The 21,802-nt window shown below is 32.6% G+C and overlaps 5 protein-coding genes across 6 annotated transcripts; 3 read left to right on the top strand and 2 right to left on the bottom strand.

The window, feature by feature from the left end:
• Positions 1 to 7,704: 7,704 nt before the first annotated feature.
• On the bottom strand, positions 7,705 to 12,115 carry LOC107866592 (uncharacterized protein At4g22758). 2 transcript variants are annotated; one of them, XM_016712628.2, is made up of 3 exons: positions 11,567 to 12,115; positions 9,454 to 9,667; positions 7,705 to 8,183 (listed from the first exon to the last, which is right to left on the bottom strand). In XM_016712628.2, exons 1-3 carry the CDS (start codon positions 11,891 to 11,893, stop codon positions 7,987 to 7,989), a joined length of 738 nt encoding a protein of 245 aa, XP_016568114.1. In that variant the 5' UTR covers positions 11,894 to 12,115; the 3' UTR covers positions 7,705 to 7,986. The 2 variants fall into 2 exon arrangements, with proteins under 2 accessions (XP_016568114.1, XP_016568110.1); XM_016712624.2 differs by having other exon boundaries at positions 9,454 to 9,679.
• Positions 9,975 to 11,563, bottom strand: LOC107866583 (biotin--protein ligase 1, chloroplastic). The gene has a single exon (XM_016712614.2). The coding sequence runs from the start codon at positions 11,166 to 11,168 to the stop codon at positions 10,185 to 10,187; it is 984 nt and encodes a 327-aa protein (XP_016568100.1). The 5' UTR covers positions 11,169 to 11,563; the 3' UTR covers positions 9,975 to 10,184.
• Positions 12,116 to 17,412: 5,297 nt separating the features above from the next.
• On the top strand, positions 17,413 to 18,554 carry LOC107866615 (keratin, type I cytoskeletal 47 kDa). Its single transcript, XM_016712648.2, has one exon. It carries the CDS (start codon positions 18,013 to 18,015, stop codon positions 18,418 to 18,420), a length of 408 nt encoding a protein of 135 aa, XP_016568134.1. The 5' UTR covers positions 17,413 to 18,012; the 3' UTR covers positions 18,421 to 18,554.
• Positions 18,555 to 18,761: 207 nt separating this feature from the next.
• Positions 18,762 to 19,713, top strand: LOC124900090 (putative F-box protein At4g22180; the record flags this gene model as incomplete). The annotated part of the gene is given in 1 exon segment (XM_047415384.1): positions 18,762 to 19,713. A coding segment is annotated over 1 exon segment (335 nt), but the record flags the coding sequence as incomplete, so codon positions are not given.
• LOC107866604 lies at positions 19,710 to 20,594 on the top strand. Its single transcript, XM_016712640.2, has one exon. The coding sequence runs from the start codon at positions 19,875 to 19,877 to the stop codon at positions 20,397 to 20,399; it is 525 nt and encodes a 174-aa protein (XP_016568126.1). The 5' UTR covers positions 19,710 to 19,874; the 3' UTR covers positions 20,400 to 20,594.
• The last annotated feature ends 1,208 nt before the right edge of the window (positions 20,595 to 21,802 follow it).

Here is a 21,802-nt window from a genome sequence, read left to right on the forward strand (position 1 = left end):
AACCAAAACAAAGAACAAGCTGATGGAACTACGTGCGACCTGATTCTCCTCTTTTGGGAGTGAGATACGTAGGCTGCCCTATTCGGGGCTCAGTCCAACCAAGTAAACAATTCAGAATTGTCCAGTCAAAAACTGGGGCATGAGTTAATCCTCATTGTTTGAGTTGATTCTAAAAATTGTAAGTCCTACCCCACTTCAAGTGTCGTTTGAGTCTCATGCTATCCTTTCTTTCTAACCCTATCCAAAAGCCAAGCTACAACCAAAGAAAGACCTTCAGATCAATCTTTGAGAATTTTAAGGCTAAACATGCATTGGATATGACGAGGCATTTTGGAAACTACTTGTCTTCCTCAGCATAAGGAATCAGGAAAGAAATTAAAAAAAGAGAGTCTTAATGGTGAAAACCCTCACGGGCACCATAAGGCGATGGTGAGTTAAGAGAAATAAAAAATGAGAGTATTATTGGTGAAAACCCCCACGCGCACCGTAATACGATGGCGGGTTTGAGAAAAGTGAAAAGGAAAGAGGCTTGTTGGCGAAAATCTTTCAAGATGTCATCAATTAAAGGAATTGTACGAGTCCAACGGGCTTGAAGAAGCAATTCAGAGGAAAAGGCATGAACTTAACAGCAAATGAAAATTTTGAATAGGAAGATCAGGCAGCTCAATCCAAAATACATTTCATAGTCATTAGAGTTGGTTGCCATGTTCAGATAAGTTTTCTGAGGGACATCGCCCTTTTTCTTTCATTTACACATTTATGTTTTTGTCCTTCTATGTCTTTTATCAAAAGAAAGTCACCGTCGTTTCTTTATATTTTTGAGTATATTTTCGTCAAAACAAGTAAGAAAGGACTTCAAAACTTGCTATCAGTCTTCCCAATTGTATGAGAAAAGCCAAGACCAGCACATGAGATAAACACGATCATAATTCAAAGCAAGGCAAAGGTAGTTTATCAACCGACAGGTTACTGGATTCATGGGAGTATCAGATGTCAAAAGGTGCATCTCAGAGGCATGGCAGAATAGAAACTCGGTGCTTGAGTCAAGGTCATTTCCCTCGATATGGTTTGGGTCAATGATGCGATAAGATAGGGGCAAGTGTAAGCAATCTGAAACAAAGATGAGAGGAACGAGTGCTGGAGAAGATATTTGGGAATCCAAGTGCTGCAAACCACCACTCAGTTTTAACTGACAAATTTTCTTTGTTGAAACAGGAGCAATTCTCTCCACTTAATTCAGCTACCATTGGTTATACGGGAATTTCTAGCTCGAGACCTTTCACACGAAGCCAAGCACGTGAGTTGTAACGACTCCAAGTCTTGTTCACATTCTTGGCCATGTGTGAGGCCCTTGTGAGCCCATCTAAGGGCCTATATTTAATATAAAGAGGCCCACCAAGACACCCCAAACCTACCCACTTAAATGACAAGGGTAATTTAGTCTTTATCCCTCCTTTCTAAGTGACTATATAAGACATGTAATAGGGCTAGTCTTACTTTAGTTCATTCCTATTATTCAAGAAACAAAGACTTGTAAATTTTTTACTTCTCTTTCTCATCATTTGGAGAGGCCAAAACCAAATTCTCACTAGTAGAGTGATACTAGTGTTGTATCTTGGCTAGAAACTAGGTTCTTGAGGTTCTTTGAGTTCCTCTTGGTCCAAGTAAGAACTTGGTATTGATATTTATTAGTCTTAGGGTCCTTTCTCTTGTTAGGGTTCTTAGATTAATGAATATTGTGTGTCAAGTTTCTATCTCTTTCTTTGTAAATCTTGTTAACATTGTGTTGTTGAATATAAAAGTCTAGTGAAGCCATGTGGGGCTCTTTCGATTCACTAGCAATATTGTCTTTGTTGTTCTTGTTGTTAAACTCACTTTTCTAGTTCAAAAAAGTATTGCAAGCTTAGTGAAGCCGTGTGTGGCCATTTTTGATTCACTAGCTCTTTGTTGTTCATCTTGTTGTTCTTGTGTTGGTTGGAATCTCTTGATACACACTTAGTATCGTATCATTAACCTTAAGAGTGAACCGCTAACCAACTGCACTAAAAGCTATAGCTGATAGAGAGAGGCGCAACCCACCCTTTATAGGCCCTGAACCATACGGGGCATGAACCCAACCCACACCCCCAACTAAGGCCAACCCAAGATAGGTGTCCACCCTTTGGGTGCCATCATTCCCCCTTTCTTTGGGAAAGGTTCATCCTCGAACCTGCGCATGGTGTAAGCGGGATTTGAACCCGTGACCTCCGCTCTGATACCAAACCTTAAGAGTGAACCACTAACCAACTGCACTAAAAGCTATAGCTGATAGAGAGAGGCGCAACCCACCCTTTATAGGCCCTGAACCATACAGAGTACGAACCCTACCCACACCCCCAACCAAGGCCAACCCGAGATAGGTGTCCACTTTTTGGGTGCCATCAATTGGAAATGCACATCCATGGGAATTTACTTTATGTTCAGAACCCTCCTAAAAAATAGGATTTTACTTTCTGTCCAGGACCCTCCTGAAAAATGGGATTTTACTTTCTGTTCAAGACCCTCCTGAAAAATGGGACTTTGCTTTCTGTTCAAGACCCTCCAGAAAAATGAAATTTTATTTTCTGTTCAGGACCCTCCTGGAAAATGGGAATTTTATTTTCTGTTTAGGACCCTCCTGAAAAATGGGACTTTACTTTCTGTTCAGGTCCCTCCTGAAAAATGAGATTTTTACTTTCTGCTCTAGACCCTCCTGAAAAATGGGATTTTACTTTATGTTCAGGACCCTCCTGGAAAATGAGATTTTACTTTCTGTTCAAGACCCTCCTGAAAAATGGGATTTTACTTTATGCTCAGGACCCTTCTGAAAAATGAGATATTACTTTCGGTTCAGGACCCTCCTAAAAAATGGGAATTTACTTTATGTTCAGGACCCTCCTGGAAAATGGGAATTTACTTTATGTTAAGGAGCCTGCCTGAAGAACAGGGTGATGAAACTGAAAAGTGATGAAATAGCAAGTCAGGAGCCCGCCTGACGAACAAGGTGATGAAACTGAAAGTCCAACAACAAGGTAAATAAATGGAAAGCCAAGCAACAAGGTGAAAAATTGCAAGTCAGGAGCCCGCCTGAAGAATAGGGTGAAGAATTTCAAATTCAGGTTCAAGTTCAGAGATACCACTTGCAGAACATGGCCAACATTGAGTTCATCTCCAACACCAAATTTTGTATGTAGAAAGAATTTATCTTCAAGTTCAACCGAAAGATGATCAGATCTTTTGTCACTTTTGAAAGCATCGAAAACCCAAGACAAGAATCGAGAGATGCTGTATAGATAGATCTTTTGTAATTTCATTTATCTTTTTAACTTGTAATTTCATTTTGATGTAATGATAGGGCCGCAAATCAGAACCTCAACGGGACCTCACTTGACTCTCCAACTTGGTATAGTCCACCTCCTTTTTAACCCTGGAACTACATGTGACTTGACTATCACATAACTTGAGACAGGTAGAATGCCCAAAATCAAGACTCGATTGCCTTCCTCCCTTTTGTTTATTTCTTTTGAATAATGCTCGGGACAAGATTCTATCTCGTTGTCTACTTATTTGTCTATAAACACGTTGTGTTTACATTCAAAGGGGGCATGATGTAGACACGTAATTTTGTCCGTCCCAAAAAATTAATTTCTACTAATTTGTCTCTCCCTACCTACCCTACCCTCTACATACCCTACCCCCTACCTAACCCTACCCTCACTTAATCCTACCCACTAAACAAACAAACCCACGTGCACACACTATTGGGGTCAACAAAAAAAATAATACAATATACACAATTCAACATACACAAAAAAATTATTTTTTTTTTGGAGAAAATGCATAGAGTGACTCCATTCTTTCTTCTCCAGTGAACTCCCCTCATACGCGACCCAGCTCCACCGAACAGAGGCAACATCATCTTTTTCTCTTTGATTCACCACCGTACACCCACATACAACACTTAAAAATTGACCAAATATAACACCCAGAAAAGGGAGTAGATCGGAAAGGGAGCAGCAGAGAGAGAGATTCGAGAGAGAGAGATCGAGACTTCGCGTTGAACGAAAAAAGAGAATACGAGGATTTTGAGGTTTTCCAGCCGCTTCTCGCCAGAAATATGTCACCATCGTCGAAACCTGAGTGGTTTTCTCTGTTCTCTGTTCTGTCGGCACTCGCCGGAGCTCCGGCTAGGCGAAATTTATTGGTTCTCTTCTTGATTCTGTTTTGAGGTTCATTGTTATCGCTGGTTCTTTGTTTCAAATCGATTTCGCAATAATCTTCTCTATACCGAGTTGGATTTATCGCGGTTGAGGTTATTTTATTTGAGGTTCCAAGTCTAAGTTTTCTTAAATATTATTATCGACGAAAATCAGTCATCGAAAGGTCCGATTCTATCTCTTTTCATTTTAGATCATCATATGTGTTTGATTTGTGTGAGATTTGGTTGAATATTGGGTGATATTGATTTGTTGCTCAATTTTGTTGAATAGATGGTTGTGGATTGTTGAAATAGTAATCTTGAATTTGTTGAAATTTCGTGTTAAAAAGGAATAAGGGGGTTGGATGATAGGAATTGATAAAAATGAATATTGTTTAGTCTTGATTTATTGTCGTTGGTTATTTTGGAACAAATACTAAGGTCGAATGTGACAGTATCATGATTAGGCCATCGAATGAATAGGCAAAAGTTTAAGTTCGGGTAGGCAAATTTAGGAATGATGTTGGATTGGATGAGTGGAATGTTGAATGTGTTGAATGCTTTTCTAGTTTATCTCATGAAATTGAAATTGTATTTATTTGTCGGGGAATGCCCCGAGGGATTTGTATTGATTTATCCAGGGAATGTTCCGAAGTACCATGTATTTGAAGACGACGCACGATCAAGGCCCGGAACGTCGGGTGGAGAAAGCAATGGAGTGTAGTTTAGAATTAACATAGAATAGAGTAGGTTTATATTTTTTCATTTTTTTATTTCGGGATTGTAATAATCGGACTGGACACTAAATTTTGGATTGTTTTGTTCTGTTTGGTTGAATGATTGTTTATGTATTTTTTGTGTAGTTTAAATATTTGTAATGTCAAATTAGCCGATACGCTCCACCAAGCGACTGTGGTCGAACCACGGGATTGAGGGGTACCTAACACCTTTCTCTCGGTCAACAGAATTCCTTAGCCGAAATCTCTGTTCGCAAACCAGTGTAATAGAGTCAAAATCATTTTGAAAAAGGATTTCCAAAGGTGATTGGCACACCCGATTTATGCCAAGTGGCGACTCTGAGTTTTGAATATAAATAATCCTTTTCAAAATAAATGTTTTAGCTTTTGTCACTTTAATAATAAAAATCCTTTCAAACTTTAAAATCCAATATCTTTCGGGTTAAAAAAGAGGTGTGACAACTATAACAAATTTTTTTGCTGTCGAAACAAGTTTAGGCCTAATACTTCTAGTTCACTTTGTTTTTTTTGTTGAAACAAAGTAAACATTACCATTACAAAACAAATAAACATACACCTAAAAGAGCACCTGGTCACACATCATGCAACAGACCTTTATATTGTTTGATTTTGTATAAAAACTATGAGGCGTTGCGAATAATTCTTGAATACCTAAGGTAGGATTTTACAGTTATCCCATCCCCCCTCTATGATTAGATATCTATATCTATATATATATTATATATATATATATATATATATAAAATAGAGGATGAAGCACCAGAAGAAGACACGTAGTAGTAAATTTTTAATTTAGAAAAAAAATTGTAATAACAACAACAACAACAACAATAATAATAATAGAATAAAATTATTAATCATAGTAAAAATTTAAATTTTGAAATATTAATCAATTTGATTTTGAATTTATCCAGCTAATTAACTTTTTAAAGAATAGAATAAAACTTATCATGAATGAAATATTTAATTAAATGTGGTAATTACTAGGGAGAGATAACAATCAATTCATAATCCAAGGCAACTAGGATTCTTTTTTGGGAGTTATCACACGATTAAAAAAATAAATAAATAAAATGTGATAACTGTCTAGCCAAAATTCAAGCAAATGTTTGTATTTGAAATTAACAAAATTTTGAATTGAAAATATATTTACATTATCTCTTAATTTCAAAAAATAATCTTATCTTGAAATCTACGTCATTATTTTTATTAATCTATGTCTATATGCTAATCATGTGATGTTTTTTTAGTTTGAAAATGATTATAATTTTTCACTGTAATTTTGATAAATTATTAGCATTATAAATAACATGATTTTGAAATTTGAATGGATCTTATCTATTTAACCAATTAAAAGAGAAAGTTATTTGAATTTATCTTTATATGACTTATAAATTGAGAGATAGTAACTTTGTATTTGACCAAATGAGTCTTCATCTGAGAGCTAAGTTAGTTATCCTTCATCATCTGATACTTTATGTTTACATAAAATTTATCAATATTTGTTTGTATTGTATTTTATATAAATTTAAAATGTATATTATCTTTTGCTTTCTCTATTTAGTTGCAGGAATTAAATACACTAATGTAAAGAAAACGAAAAAGTATTGCAGTAAGTATTCACAATTTATTTTTTGTCTTTGATTTCTTTCTATAATAAATTGTTAATAATAATAAGCATTTAATTTTGTTTGCATCTTAGATTAATAAATTGACTCATCGATCTTCATAAAAGGAGTCGAATGAATAATAATGAATTGAGGTCGGTTATGATGCGGATAGGGGGATGAATGCTATCACATCGAGCATGTTATTATAAGAAAAAAAAATCACCCATATTACGTAGATAGCTTATCCTTTTAGGCCTTTTTGAAGAAATTTCTACTGTTGTGCGGTTTTTGTATTATTTTTTTACTTTTTTTTTTTTTTTTCTGATCCGTTATAATCTAGTCTTAGTATTTAAGTATCGAAAATAGTACTACTAATATAATTTTTCAATGTTTAGATGGAGTAAAGAGAACAAGTTAGAAAAAATAAAAATTAAAAAAAATAAACTTGCTTAAACATTTGGGTACATAATGTTGGAGTAGAGAAGTTCTCAAGGACATAAATAGTGGCAATAGGACGGATTATATTGAATTGTCTATCTTTCCCCAAGACATGTTGTATTTAAATACTTCAAATTATTTGATATGAATTTACAGTACAACATTTTGCTTTATAAATGAATGGATCTTACAATAATCCATCAATAATATTGAAGAGGAGGATAAAAATTAGATGGAAGGAAAATATCACCATGGAGTGACAAATCTAATACTCATGCTAGATCTATCATATGTCGAATAATATTAGTAAGTGCAACCCACACTCTGCTATAAAATTCTGAATCGACTTTTGGTAGAAGCGCGCGACATTGCTACGTTTGATGTTTTAGCAACCATCTTGGTCTTTTTCTAAGATAACGCTGCCACATTGAGCGTGTTATTGAAAGAAATTAAAAATCAAAATATTAATTAGATAACTTACCTTTTAGACCTTTTGACAGAAGGTTCTGCTTTTGCGTCATTTTCTTGATGTTTAAGTATCAAAAATAATACTAATATAATTTTTCAATGTTTAGGTGGAATACTAGAAAAGATATAAATTTGCTTATACATTTGGGCACATAATTGCCAAAAGGCTCAAGGAGAGTTGTTGTAGAGGGGACAATGTTCTCAAGGACATAAATAGTGGTGAATTGTCTATATTTTCCATGACATTTGTATTTCATATAAATTTTATAGTACAACATTTTGTTTCACAGAATGGATCTTACAATATTCCATTACTGTTAAATACGAGAATAAAAATTAAAAATTACATGGAAGGAAAATAACACCATGCAACTAAGTATGATCATATGTTGAGTAGCAAATCTAATACTCATGCTACTCTTATCATATAATATAGTAAGTGCTAGTAGCACAATATATAAATTTCTGAATCCACATCTGGTACGAATGACGAGCGTCATCCAGAACATTGCATGCAACCAAGGATTTTCCACAACTTACATGTTCTTCTAATAATTTTATTTATCTTGCGACCAAAGAACCCATCGAGAACAATGGAATTTGGCTCTGTTGTTATTTCTCTGTAACTATTACTCTTTCGAAGATAAAAACTTCTGCTCCCAACATCTCCAATTACATCTGTGTTGCTCAAGCCTATATCAATCAAATACAAAATAACTACTATCAAATCAACAAGGAATAGAAGTGGGGAACAAATAGAACTTAGATAAAAGCGTATACAAGTTCTTGCGACTTGCGCATACTTAGCTAAAGATAGAACGCCAAAAAAGAAATTCACATACGTCATGTCTATCGATTGAAAAAGGCTTCTAGTCTTGTCAATATATTGAGTTTGAAGACCTGTAGCTATTATTATTATTATTATTATTGAACTTATTTTCCACTTTTTTCCTTTAGCTTTTTTTAGGTTTGGAGTGGGTGGGTGAGTGGGTGAGTGGGCGGGGGGTGGGTATGATAATGACATTGGTTGGCTTAAATGAGGATATATGGTGAATTGGTGATCAAATAAGGATTTATATAACCGGTCCTAACTTAGCATAATAATTTACTATATAAACCTTTCACACAAATAAACTACAAGTTGAAATTTACAAATACCTATACTAATTTATTATACAACATTGGCAGCTGTATTATTCAAACATTATCTTTAATAAAAGAAGTTAATAAATCACAGACCAATCCAGATAATTGGTTTAATTACTATGTGAGCCAGAGATTATTCAAAGTTCCATTAGCCAATCCTACATCAAACACAAATCGACCTTTCAACAAAGAAAGGGCTTACCCACTATAATTATTTAAATACCAGCGATTGATATGTGATACATCCAATACAAGTCCTAAAAATCACTATTAGCTAAACAACGTAACATTTGTTTAATTCAAACCTCAGGGTGTACATGTAAGGGTGATAAAATCAGCCAATGAAAACATGACGCATTCAACCTATTCAAGTCTAACCCGCATAACTCATGTATATATTAATTCAATCTATTTTGACTAGCTCAATTCATTTCATCTTAAATTTGTGCTATTTTGAACTAAATATATAATCCCAATTGACTCACGATAAGCCTTGTCAGAATATGGTACACAAGGAAAAAATAACTTTAATAATTTTACTTAGTAATTAAATAAATTATAAGAAACAAATTGTAAAAAAGTAAAATTGTGTAAGCTTTGGATAGTTTTGGACTATGACTCATTACTTTGTCCATCTTGACATAACCATCTCAGCCTGCAAGTAACATTTAGGGAGGCTAACGACCGTTGATTTGCTAACTCAATCTATTTTGATTCAGCTCAATCCGCTCATTTATTAACACAATCTATTTTGACTAGCTCAACTAGTCCATTTGACAACCTATTTTTAGATAGTATACTTGAGGTTAGGACTTACTTTGAAGACTGAAGTAAGACTGGTACAACTGAAAAGATGAATCAACATTGTTTTTATCAAGACGAGGGGTGCGGCCTTCTTCACTGTACTTGTCTATAACAAGCCTTATTGTTTCATCTACACTGGATCCCAACTTGACCATGGTTCTTACTGGCCCTGGACTACCTTCTACTGTCACATCAATCACAACTTTTGCCTCCTGCTTGTACCCTTTCTGCACAAAATTCTTATACATGTTGGACATCAATAGAAGTAGTAAGACATTCTTCACTTCCAATCTATAGGTTGAGTTTGAGTCAAATAGGGGTCAAGTATGAAAGACGAATGATTCTAATAGTGGCGTATGCAGGATTTTTCTGTAAGCAGTGTTATTTTAAGAAGTGATGTAGCCTTACTTTGCTCATTGTGCTATATTAGTTAATACTCTGATACGGAAATAAGGGCAGAGGGTAGGCTTTAAGCATTTAACATGTACATACAAAAAAAAAAAAAAATGAACTTTCATCAACTAAAATTTGAGGTTGGAATTTTTAATACTAGAGCTCATAAAATTCAAATTCTCAATATGCTTCTACATGAAAAGATAATCACGATAATCTTATTCCATTTAAGTCATTCATCCACCCTGTACTAATTTCAAAACGCAAATACGATGAATATAGACAAACTAAAAGTGAAGAGGGAAGAGGATAAATCCTTTTGCTAGAAGGCGCGAAGAACATGAATCTCCTTCAGCTCATTTTTCTTTTGATAAGCCCTTTGAAGAAGTCAAAACTGTTCCCATCTGGGTGTAGCTCACACATTTGACCATCATCTGTGATTGCTAATAAGTACCCTGAGGATGTCAAACCCTGAATGGTGACTACATTTTCAACGAATTGGTCCTGATCATCATCGCTCCTCTCCTGAACAATAACCCGCTGTCTACTGTGTAACCAAGTCCTATAATACAACTCTTCAAGAGCTTGAAATCCTTGTTCTAAGAAAACATCATAAAAGCTCTCGAATTTCTTGAAAAAGGCTGCAATAATCTCTTCTCTTTTCAATTCACGTGAGAGAGGATCGACTCTCTTTAAAACAGCATTCAAGCATGTGGTAGGCTTCTCATTCCCCACATTCAATCCAACTCCAGCACTAATATAGAACTTCTTTGACCTATATACCGATGTGCTTAGGATGCCTCCCACTTTAAGCCCACCTAAATACAAATCATTTGGCCACTTTATGCGAACATCAAGATGCGGACAGATAGCCTTAATGGCCTCTGTCATGGCAAGACAGACTACATACTGCAAATGTGGCACCATTCTGCCATCCTCCATTTGTATTAAAAATGAAAACACAAGGCAACCCTTTGGTGATTGCCACACATTACTCGTACGACCTCTCCCTTTCAATTGCACATCAGCAACACACACTGAACCAACTGGTAAGTCAGAGTTATTTTGTGAGATAACGTCATGTGTTGAGGACAATTTTGGGGAGTAAATCAGTAGTCTCCCAAAACGCCTAGTCGAAAGGGAGTAAAAGTATTCTTCAACTCGAAACTCGTCATTCAAAGTTTCAACTTGGGAATGCAGAACAACTTCAACTTGTTCACCATTTTTATGCAGTTGAAGAGTATTGTTCTCCTTTAATATCCTTGCCACATCTTTCTCCTCATTTGATTTCCCACAAAGTAGAAGAAGAGTGGGCGCAGGTGCTTCTGACTCCATTTTCGTTCCGAGTATTTGGGATGTTGACAAAGGTTTGAGATATGGAAGAGCAGGGAGAAATGAGAATTGATGGGGAATTGGGAGATTTTCCAAGAGAGGCAGTGAACAAGATAACAGTCAAATAATGTGAATTTTAACCTAACAATTTTAAATACTCCATAATTTTTCATCAAAAAAATTATAATTATAGTACTTTTCCCTATAGGTTTTGAATATTTAATTTTAATTTTAAAATATCAAATTAATTCAACCTACTAAAACAAATTCACTATTGAAAAGTCAAAAACAAAAGGAAAGAGTACATTTCTCTCAAATACCCTATTCGGCTCGAATTCAGATTAATCAAGTTTCGATAAGGATATTCAAAAAAAAAAAAAAAAAAAATAGAGGAAAATTACCTGAAAACTCTGCGGAGATCCAGAGCTCAGAAAATCCGGAGATACAAATATATCCGAACAAGTTTGTGACTGGAACAGTATTTCCAACGACGATGGAACCTTCACATCACTCCGATCATCATCGTCATCAGTATCATCAAACTGAATAAATCCAACCTTTAAAACACACGGCTCCGATTTACATCTCTCTAATACCTTATCAACATCCCTGTACTTCTTTGATGATCGTCGATTCACTGACACAGGCGTATTCCTCCGATTTAATACTCTGCTGGTACTTCTCCGGCTTACCGGAAATCTTCTTCGTCGGATGTGGTTATCTGACATATAATATACTTTAAAAAAAAGGATAATTATTAGGCCCTTTTCATGCGAATTAGAAAGGTTATTAAATGAATTGAAGCGATCGAAAAGGAAAGGAAATGTGAGTGTAATTTTGATGTGTGCTAATTACAAGTGTGAATATTATATAGGTGTGAGAAAATAGAGTTGATGGTGTATGAATAGAATCAAAAGGGAAAGGTACGAAAAATGACAAAAATGGAAGTTGCGTTGAAGTAAAGGTAGTTGCTTTGGATTTTAAGGTGGTTATTGGTGACCCCAAAGGTCGTTTATTTTATTTTTTAAAGACCAAATCAGAAAAAAGGTAAATTATGGGTGTGTTTGGGAAAATGTTTTTCGATTTTGTTATGTTTAGTTGACTTAAATATTTTGAAAAATATTTTCAAATGAGCTTGGCTTCGTGGAAGTTTAGGAAGAGATCGAAAAAAATTTTGAAAACTTTCTTTTAACCTATCATCAAACCTCAATTCGGGACACGACTCCTACCTATGATCAGACTCTCGATCTTGACCTTGATTCTGCTTCGATACTCAATTTTCGAGCCCAGCTTGAGGCTCGACTCTCAATTATAGTAATTGTCATAGTGAAATAATACTTTTTCTGATTATACCTGAATGCTAATATTTTTAGAACAATATTTTTTTAATTAATCAATATCGAAATATAAGTAAGAAAAACACTTATTTTTCCAAGAGAATATTTTCTAGAAAACATTTTCCTTCATTGATTGATATTAAATTTTATTACACTACTAATAAATAGATTAATTGATTGTTACAAATAAATTAAAATAGTCGATATAAACATAATATCGTAAACCACAAGGGAGTTAATGTTACAAAGTCAAATGTGAAGGACGTCTCTGAGTTAAATTTCTCTTTCATAATGAACTAGGTTTAGGGTTGGATGCAACAATATTTGTTTTTTTTTTTTTTTAGGAGCTTAGCAACTTAAACTCTTGAGTGGAGACGATTGGAGAGAGTTATTTTTCACCCGTGGAGGAAATGACTATACAAGGGCTTACAGTCTTGAAGATGAAAAAACTACAATGTTGACCCATACATCATAATGGAGCAAGTTCTATTAAATGCTCTAAATTTTCAGAAGTCTAGCCTAATCACATATTTTTTATGATTTATTTAAAAGATACAAGTGCTTAATACAATATTTGAAGTTGTCATTGGCTACTTTAGTTTAGATATTTAAAATGAAAGGTTTATATATTTAGATACTTTAATAATTTTGCAGTCTAGCTATATATTTGGACTGACTTATTTTAGATATTTTAAAGTCAAAATAACTTATTTTATACCATGAACTTCCTCTTAATGAAACACATTAATTTTTCTGCAAACACAGAAAACTTAATGTTGATTTGTTTGGTGTAACAACCTCAACTTCACATCACAACTATATATATATTATACTTCCAAATTCCAATACAAATAAAAATTCTAGCAACAAAGTAAAAATGAACAACACTAATGAGAAATCTACGAGTAACGGAGGAAGAAGTAACTAGAAGGAGATGAGATAATAGAGCATTGAAGGGGAGATGAGAGAATATAGATTAAGCCAAAACTTCAACATAATTTATATAATTGTTCTGTCGAATCCCAAGTCCTATTTAATCAATTGACAATTGGACCTGAATCCTAAATAAAACACTCTCAACATTTCAATGGGTCCAATAATCTCAACTGGATCAGCCTAATTCATCACTTCTAACCCATAGCCCAGTACAAAGTCGACTTGGTTCACAACATTTGGCTTTATGTAATATATGTATATCTCGGAAATCTTATTAATGTGCCTTATAAAATCGATCAATTGTGTGTTACTTTTTTCATCTCACAAGTTCAACAGGCTCAAATAAACTAGTTTCGAAATAATTTTTTAGTATATATCTACATATAAACTAGTGTCAAGATAATCTTTTTTTCGTATATATCTACATATAAATTAGTGTCAAAATAATCTTTTTTTCCGTATATATCTATGTATATTTTTGTTTTGTTTTAATAGAGCAAAGTATTGTACTATGCTTTATCTATTGAGATTTGGGTTTAATGGACTTAACTAGTATTAGCTAAATGCTAATGACTGAAAATTTTGGATTGTAAAGGGGTCCTAAATATAATTACTTGTGCACTTGCCTCAAAAAAATGAAGGAAAACTATGAGGTCTGATGATAAATAAAGTTATTTGGTGCCTAATGCCTATTATACTGTATAGTACAGTACTATATCACAATATAATTATATCATACAATATGTGAAAAATTTGGATCGTAATAGAGATCCTAAAAATGATTATTTGTGCACTTACTCCAAAAAATTAAAGGAAAAATATGAGGTCTGATGATTAAATCTAAGGAGAGAAAAAAGCACTGTATGATCTTCTTAAGTTATTGCTCTAGTCTTATTAAATAAAGTTATTTAATACTTATTATACTGTATAATATAATATATCACAATTAACATATAATATATCATACAATATGAAATAATATGCAGTAATAATTATATTCAAAACGATGTGTTACAAGCGGCCAGAAGCAAGAGACACCTCATGCCTAATGACTGTTGTTGACGTGCATTGACAATTATATATATTTCTTAAAAAATACATTAAAGTAACTTATTTGATAAAATAATAGTCTAAATTTTCTTTTATTTATAAAAAGGTTAAAAGAATTAGATAAAACTTCATTTCTAATTTGCGTTTACATTTATTTATCACAATGATTTAAGAGTTGAAACTCATTTGTAATTTATATAAAGCATAAATAACCATCTTTTTTCTCCTTCTTAGATAAAAATCTATTAAAATGTAACTTTGGTGTCTTCTGTCCAAATCCAATCCATTTTAGGTATTCCTTTTTTTATTTTTATTTGTCTAATAAAAATAATATAACTAGTATATTCTTATAAATTAGGATCTAGAAAAGTTAAGAGTATGACTGTTTCCAATAATTTATCGGTTTAAGATAAAAATTAATCTAAAAAAGATATGATAAAGTTACAAGAGACAGTATCAAGTAACACAACAACAAATACTGATATAACGATACTATCACAAAATAAAATTACAACCAATCTGCTCGAAACAATAAACATTTTATTTGTCAAAGATACATAGAACCTCTATAGATTAATAAACTCTCTAAGATAATATTTTTCTCTGATTTCAATTAGAACTAGTGAAAAAAATCTCAATTACGATAAGATGATATATCAGTACTCCCTGTCAAATTAGAAGTGAAACTTAAAAGAAATTGTGATTGACCTAGACAATTTTAAGAAATTATAATACAATATATATATATATATATATATATAGATAGATAGATAGATAGATAGATAGAGAGAGAGAGAGAGAGACAAAATAATATAGGGAAAAGGACATGGCATTACCATTTTAAAACAAAATGACCCATAATTGAAAAAGTGTACATATTGTAGCCAGTCAACTAAAGTAATCCCCTTTTTTAGCCATTTGATCCAATTAGGCACATGCAGTTTTTATACTCAATTGATATACTTTTATACCACATTGATACACTTTTATACTATATTGATACATTTTTTAGAAAAAAACGAAAGGAAATTCCATGTAAGTACATGCAGTCCATATACCCAATTGATACTCTTTTATACCACATTAATACACTTTATACTATATTGATATACTTGCAGTGTCCATATACTCAATTGATACTCTCTTATACTAGATTGATACATTTTTAAAATGCATGTAGAAACTATATAGAGTCGTATAAAATATGTATCTAAATAATAATTGTAGTTAAAAATTGTATAGAATGTGTATATCTATTTTCTTTTTTATGTTTGACTTGTTTTATTTATAGTTCCTCTTTTGGACTTGCAATAATGTTGGGGGTTGATTTTTGGACTTGGGGAATTGCAGTTGAACTGTTGAAGAAAGTTGGAGTTAGGTTTTACATTTTGAATTTGAGTTTCATTATTTGCTCCTTAAAATCGTATGTATTTGTTTTGGTCAAATAAAGTTTCTTACAGTAAAGCTTTCACAGGACTTTTTTGATAGTTAATGTCATCATTTCATAGATATACATAATGCATGTTTGAACGTATAACAGTTGTGGTTATACTAATTTCAAAAAAGGAATAGATTTAAAAAATAAATAAAAAAACTGCAAAAAAAAAGGTATAAAAATAGTGAAAAACACACAAAAGAGCAGTGATTTTTTTATAATACAATGTAGCATCAATTTTTTTTTTAAAAATAGAACATAAAAAAAAGGAGTAAAATTTTTTTTAAAAAAAATAAACTGGCATTTTTTTTAAAAAAAGAAAAAAACGAGAAGTAACTAGCATGCAAAATCCATACTTTTGCTTTGCAAAAGGAAAAGTTGAATTGCATATAATTAGGTACATGCAATAAAAAAGAAAAGATTGACTCAGGTGTGGAACGTTTTTTTAAAAAAATAAAAATGGATCAAAGATAATATCATATTTATGCTTGGTATATTATAGGAAGTGAAGCTGCACGCTTTCTACTTACTTTTTTATCCATTGGCACCATGATCAAGGGCTATTTTTTGGATTTTTAAATTTAGGTGCTAGTTTTGTAAAATTATTTTAGTTTTAGGTGTTATTTTTGTCTTTTTTTTCAATAACATATGTATTTTTATATTTTGGGTCGATCACCCAAAACACCTTAGCTAGCGTTTGGATGTAAATTATTTCATGATCTTAAATTAACATTCAAACATGCGACTTAGGCCAAGATTTGAAATTACAGGATAAAAATATTAACTTTTGAAAAACTATAAATTTAAAATTTCAAATTATAATTTTCATTTTTTAAAATATAAAATTTGATTCATAAATTTATACTATTTTATAAACAAACTATCATCTTAAATTTTATAAAAAAATAAAAGGAAAAATGATCACTTTATAGCACTTTTTAAAACAAATAACTCAAGATTGATATCTTTTCAAAAAACGGTTAGTCGGGTATACTATTTTCACTTTATAGTCGTTTTCTAATTTGGATCATTATGGCCCACGTAGTTCAAATACAGTCCATATACAATACTGATACAGTTTTCAACTTGGGTCATTCGGCCCTTTTAAAAATATTTTAGTTTTTTTTTTTGCTATAAATTATTTAACTGAAATTTGTTTATTGTTTAGAAATAATAATTAAATATAATTATATAAAAACGATATAATTGTTATATAAAATATGTATCTATATAAGATATATGTATAAAAATCGTATAGTTCTATCAAATATGTATATGTATAAAATATACAACAACAACAACAGACCCAGTGTCTTCCCACAAAGTGAGGTATGGGGAGGATAAAATGTACGCAGTCCATACCACTACCTCCGAAGAGGTAGAGAGGCTGTTTCCGATAGACCCCCAGCTCAAGAATGAGAATAGTATACTAAGGCCGTAATGAAACATGAGACATGGCGGATAACATAAATAGAAATAAGAGATAAGAAATAATAACAATAAATATTAGAGGATTTCGAAATAAAAGAAAATACGATCAATACGCACTAAATATAAGAAAACGGATACTCACCTAGTAGAGACATACTCTCACAATACCTAAGACACCCACCACACCCAAACTCTCTTAATCCCTAGCCACAACCCACACTAGCCTTCTACCTTAATCCAAGACCTCCACACCTTTCTATTTAAGGTATAAAATTATATAAAAAGTGTATAAAATGTAAAAAAAAAGTACAATTATTGTATAAGTGTATCAAAACTGTATAATTTTCGTATGAAATATTTATATGTATAAGATATATATAGAAACTATATAAAAGGTGTGTAGAAATGATATACAACAGACCAACAAATTGAAATGGCTAGAAAGTAAAATTTAAATTTCATGAAAATAGTTTAATTTGAATTACCTTTTCTGTCATTTTTCCAAAATAAAAAATATGACATGAAGATATTGTATTGGGCCCAAAAATTGCCATCCAGCCTAACAAGTTGGGTTTCAAGAGCCACATAACCAATTCATCCTCATTCCATTTTGACCAATTCTCCATCTCTCCAATCAAATACAAAAATCGCTAGAGAGATGAATAATGGAGATGAAGAAAAGGGTTTCCTATGGAAGTTACCAGTAATTAAGTCAAAGCAATTAGGGAAAATCGGACCTGGTTTTGGACTTGGGGTTGGTTGTGGTTTCGGTGTTGGAATTGGGCTCATTGGAGGCACTGGTTTTGGTGTAGGGTTTCCTGGTTTGCAACTAGGTATTGGTTTAGGTGCTGGCTGTGGAATTGGTGTTGGTTTTGGTTATGCTATTGGAAGAGGTTTTGCTTATGATGACAAACGTAGGTACTCTAATGTTGGCAACAAGATTTTCCAATATGGTCCTCATGATCATAAAGATGAGATAGGGGAAATCATTGATGAGTTTGTTGTCAACACTAAAAAGCTCATCAAAGCAACTACACAAGAGTTAGACAAGTGGAGAAGGTCCTGATTATTTCCTAAACTGGTTTGGATGGTTGTTCATATGATATATGATAAGGTTTGATTAAGTTCATGTTAGCTAATAATGGAAAGCTTCATTTTGTGTAATCATGAATTTGGTGGTATACTATGTTTTTATTCTCATTTTACCTTTAATTATTAGTATTTAATAATTTTACTTTTGTCTTTTATCTATCTTTTTATAGTTGCCATATTCCGTAGCCGTAATCTTACTATTTTAATAAATTTATTTTTTAAATTATTGGTGTGTGAGATTATATAAACGAACATTTCAAGTTATATTCTAATAAACAGGAGGTAAGTGAAATCCTTAATAAGATTGTTGTCCACCCTAAAAAGCTGCAACTACGTTAGACAAGTGGATGTTTCTTCTATTTCTTTTACAGCTTGTTAGGATGGTTGGGTTATCTATTGGGTTAAAATGGAATGTTTGTTTTAGTTGTTAGTTAAATATTTTATTGTATATTATATTGTTAAATTTATTATTTCCTGTTTCATTTTTATGCGAAAATCTTTAACTTGATACACTATTTAAGAAAAATAGAAAGTTTTTTGAAATTTATGAGCTAAAACAAAGGAGAAAGGGCGTAAATAACACAAAAATAATCATTGAGTTTTAGTTTTATTTTTTCGTCATTTGTTGACAACTTTATACAATATTGATACAAGTTTGATACATATCCGTAGTTATGTATACAATTTATCTATATATATTATACAATAATGATACAAATTTTGTATACATTATATTAAAAATGTATCTCTCATATAACAATGATACATCATAAAACTTTGGGCCGGGTCGGAGTTTCGTGGCCCAGTTGCCAGATTAGTCCAAAAGCAACTCGAAATTGGACTATACGTATGCTTCTGGTTATGCTTTCTACTACACAAATTTCCCCAAATCCAAAACCCTAAAAATAATTCTCTTTCGCCCCATTTTCGCCATGGCAAATTGGTCCCAACTTCCCTACGATTTACTCGCCACCATAGCAAAACGTGTTACATTTCTCGAAGATTTCATTATATTTGTTGCAGTTTGTAAGTCCTGGCATAGTACTGCTACCAAAGAAAATTTTTGTGGACCATCATCACAAGTTCCTTTACTCATGCTTGCTACTGACAATGACAATGACTATCGAGAATTTTACTCTATTTCAAAGAAGAAAATATCTCGTTTTTTTCTCCCAGAATTGAAAGGACTAAAGTGTTTCACAACGCAAGGATGGATTTGCATGGTGGAGTGTAAAGGAATTGGAGAGATGACGTTGTTGCACCTGTTTTCACCTTCCTCCGCATACTGGATTGAGAGATTGGGAACCAAGTCGCGAAAATAGCTTTGTGGCTTTTTGGCGACCTGGAGAGCTTTGTTGGACTAAAATTGAGGATGTTGAAGGTTTTGGTGAACTGTGGGATGTACATTGGTTTAATGGACAGTTTTATATGATCACTACTACCGGAGTTTGGGTTGTTGATGATTGTGAACCGCGGTTGATCATTCAGAAAAACAATTATGGTCCGCGAAAACAGCTATATCTAGTCGAAGTATCAGGTGCATTATTACTTGTTTCACAATTTTGTAAGTATGAAAAACTGGATGGAACCAATGCCGGACTTGAGACGTGTGAATTTCGAGTATGGAAACTCGATTTGATCAGAAGTAAAGCGAAAGAGATTAGAATCTTGGGTGATAGAGCAATTTTTCTTGGGGTCAATGGATCAATTTCAGTTGATGTTTCTAAGTCTATAGGAGTGAAGCCTAATCACATATATTTTACGGATAATTGGAAAGGAGGAGATGGCAGAGATATGGGAGCTTACAATCTTGAAGATGGAAACACTCAAATCTTTTTAGTGATATTTGCCCGCCAACTTGGGTTATCCCTTCATTGTGATATGAAGAGGGCATTGCGAAGTTGCACGTACCGCCATTACATTCTCTTGCCTTTTAGTATTAGCCAGTTTTGAATTCAATCTTATTTAAGTAATTTTTCGTTATACTTTCTCTGATGATTTAGGTCTGTGATATTCACTATGCAAATACACCTCTTTAATGTGATATTCCTGCCTGCTACTTTCTCCTTATGTAATTTTAGTTGTTTGTGTTGCTTCATCTCTAATGAAACAGTGAGTCGTTCTTTAATTGCTAGAGTTTTTCGGGGATGAGAATTTAGCTGCAAGGTCTCAGTATTTTTTCATTTTAGAGGCCAAAAAGTAATATGTAAATTTTCAGCCCTTCGAAGATGGTTTGCCCTTTGTTCTGTCCATAGCATCTATTTTTCTTTTGTCCCCAAACTTTCTTGCTTTACCTTGCATTTCTGCCGGAGCCTATTTTCAAGGCTTAAACCCGTGACTTCCTGATCACATGGCAACAACTTTACCAATTACTCCAAGGCTCCCCTTCATCCCCAAACTTTCTAGACACAAAAAATTCAATTTTTTATGGTCATGAAAGATAAAGCATACACTAACTACATTAGTATAGGGATTGGGGACCAGTGGTCCAGTTTGATCCTGTGGATTGTTAAAGGGGGGGGGGGGGGGGGGGGGGGGGGGAGTACAGGAAAGTGCAGTGAACCCACAGCTATAACCGTGGTGGATGAGATGATTCTGCGTTGGTATTGTCCTTGTTGCGACTTGGCTAATGCTGCAAGATTAAATGTGAGTGGTGTAGACACATGATTTTTTATCCTCCCTAAATTTTAACTTGTTTGTCGATATTAAATATTTTATATTTATATATTTAATCATATATTATTTTGATTCTTATTTTTATTTTTATTTTAATAAATTTTTAGTTAAAAAGCAAATAACTAAATAAAGTTAATTTTTAGATATTTTGTTTATATTTTTATTCTAATTTTAAAAATAATAGAAAAATATATTATTTACTCTAAATTTTAACCAATAAATTAGTAGTTTTAATACTATTTTGTTATATTTATTTTTGTCTATTTATAAATTGTTATTACGTTTTGATTAATATTAATTAATTAATTATTATTATATTTATTGTTATTATTATTTTATTTATTTATTATTATTATTATCATATTTATTTATTTATTATTATTATTATTGTCCCCATATTCCCCCATCCCCAACAATCCCCTATTTAAAGGACTAGTCCTCCCACCTACGTACATTCTCTTATTAGACTATTCGATAAAAACAGGGAGAAAAATCAGAAGAAAACATCAGATAATAAAAAAGAGATCAGACAAAAAGGAGATAAAGGATGTGAAGTTGAAGTTCTGATATTCTGCTTGAAGTTTACGACTGCTTTATTCATCAGTTGAATTAATTTATTACAGGTTCCTATTTTATTTTGTGTTATTTATTATATAAATTTTATAATAAATCAAATCATG

The sequence above is a fragment of the Capsicum annuum genome, chromosome 1, assembly GCF_002878395.1.
Source record: "Capsicum annuum cultivar UCD-10X-F1 chromosome 1, UCD10Xv1.1, whole genome shotgun sequence".
Lineage (NCBI taxonomy): Eukaryota > Viridiplantae > Streptophyta > Magnoliopsida > Solanales > Solanaceae > Capsicum > Capsicum annuum.

What these genes read in the sequence shown, in the direction of transcription:
- LOC107866583 (XM_016712614.2), bottom strand. Translation starts at nt 11,168, where the DNA reads ATGGAGTCAGAAGCACCTGCGCCCACTCTTCTTCTACTTTGTGGGAAA.
- LOC107866592 (XM_016712624.2), bottom strand. Translation starts at nt 11,893, where the DNA reads ATGTCAGATAACCACATCCGACGAAGAAGATTTCCGGTAAGCCGGAGA. An exon ending in GATCTCCGCAGAGTTTTCAG is followed by an intron (nt 9,680 to 11,566) that starts GTAATTTTCCTC and finishes AACATGTATAAG; the next exon opens with AATTTTGTGCAGAAAGGGTA. An exon ending in GTCTTACTTCAGTCTTCAAA is followed by an intron (nt 8,184 to 9,453) that starts GTAAGTCCTAAC and finishes TGATTGATATAG; the next exon opens with GCTTGAGCAACACAGATGTA.
- LOC107866615 (XM_016712648.2), top strand. Translation starts at nt 18,013, where the DNA reads ATGAATAATGGAGATGAAGAAAAGGGTTTCCTATGGAAGTTACCAGTA.
- LOC107866604 (XM_016712640.2), top strand. Translation starts at nt 19,875, where the DNA reads ATGATCACTACTACCGGAGTTTGGGTTGTTGATGATTGTGAACCGCGG.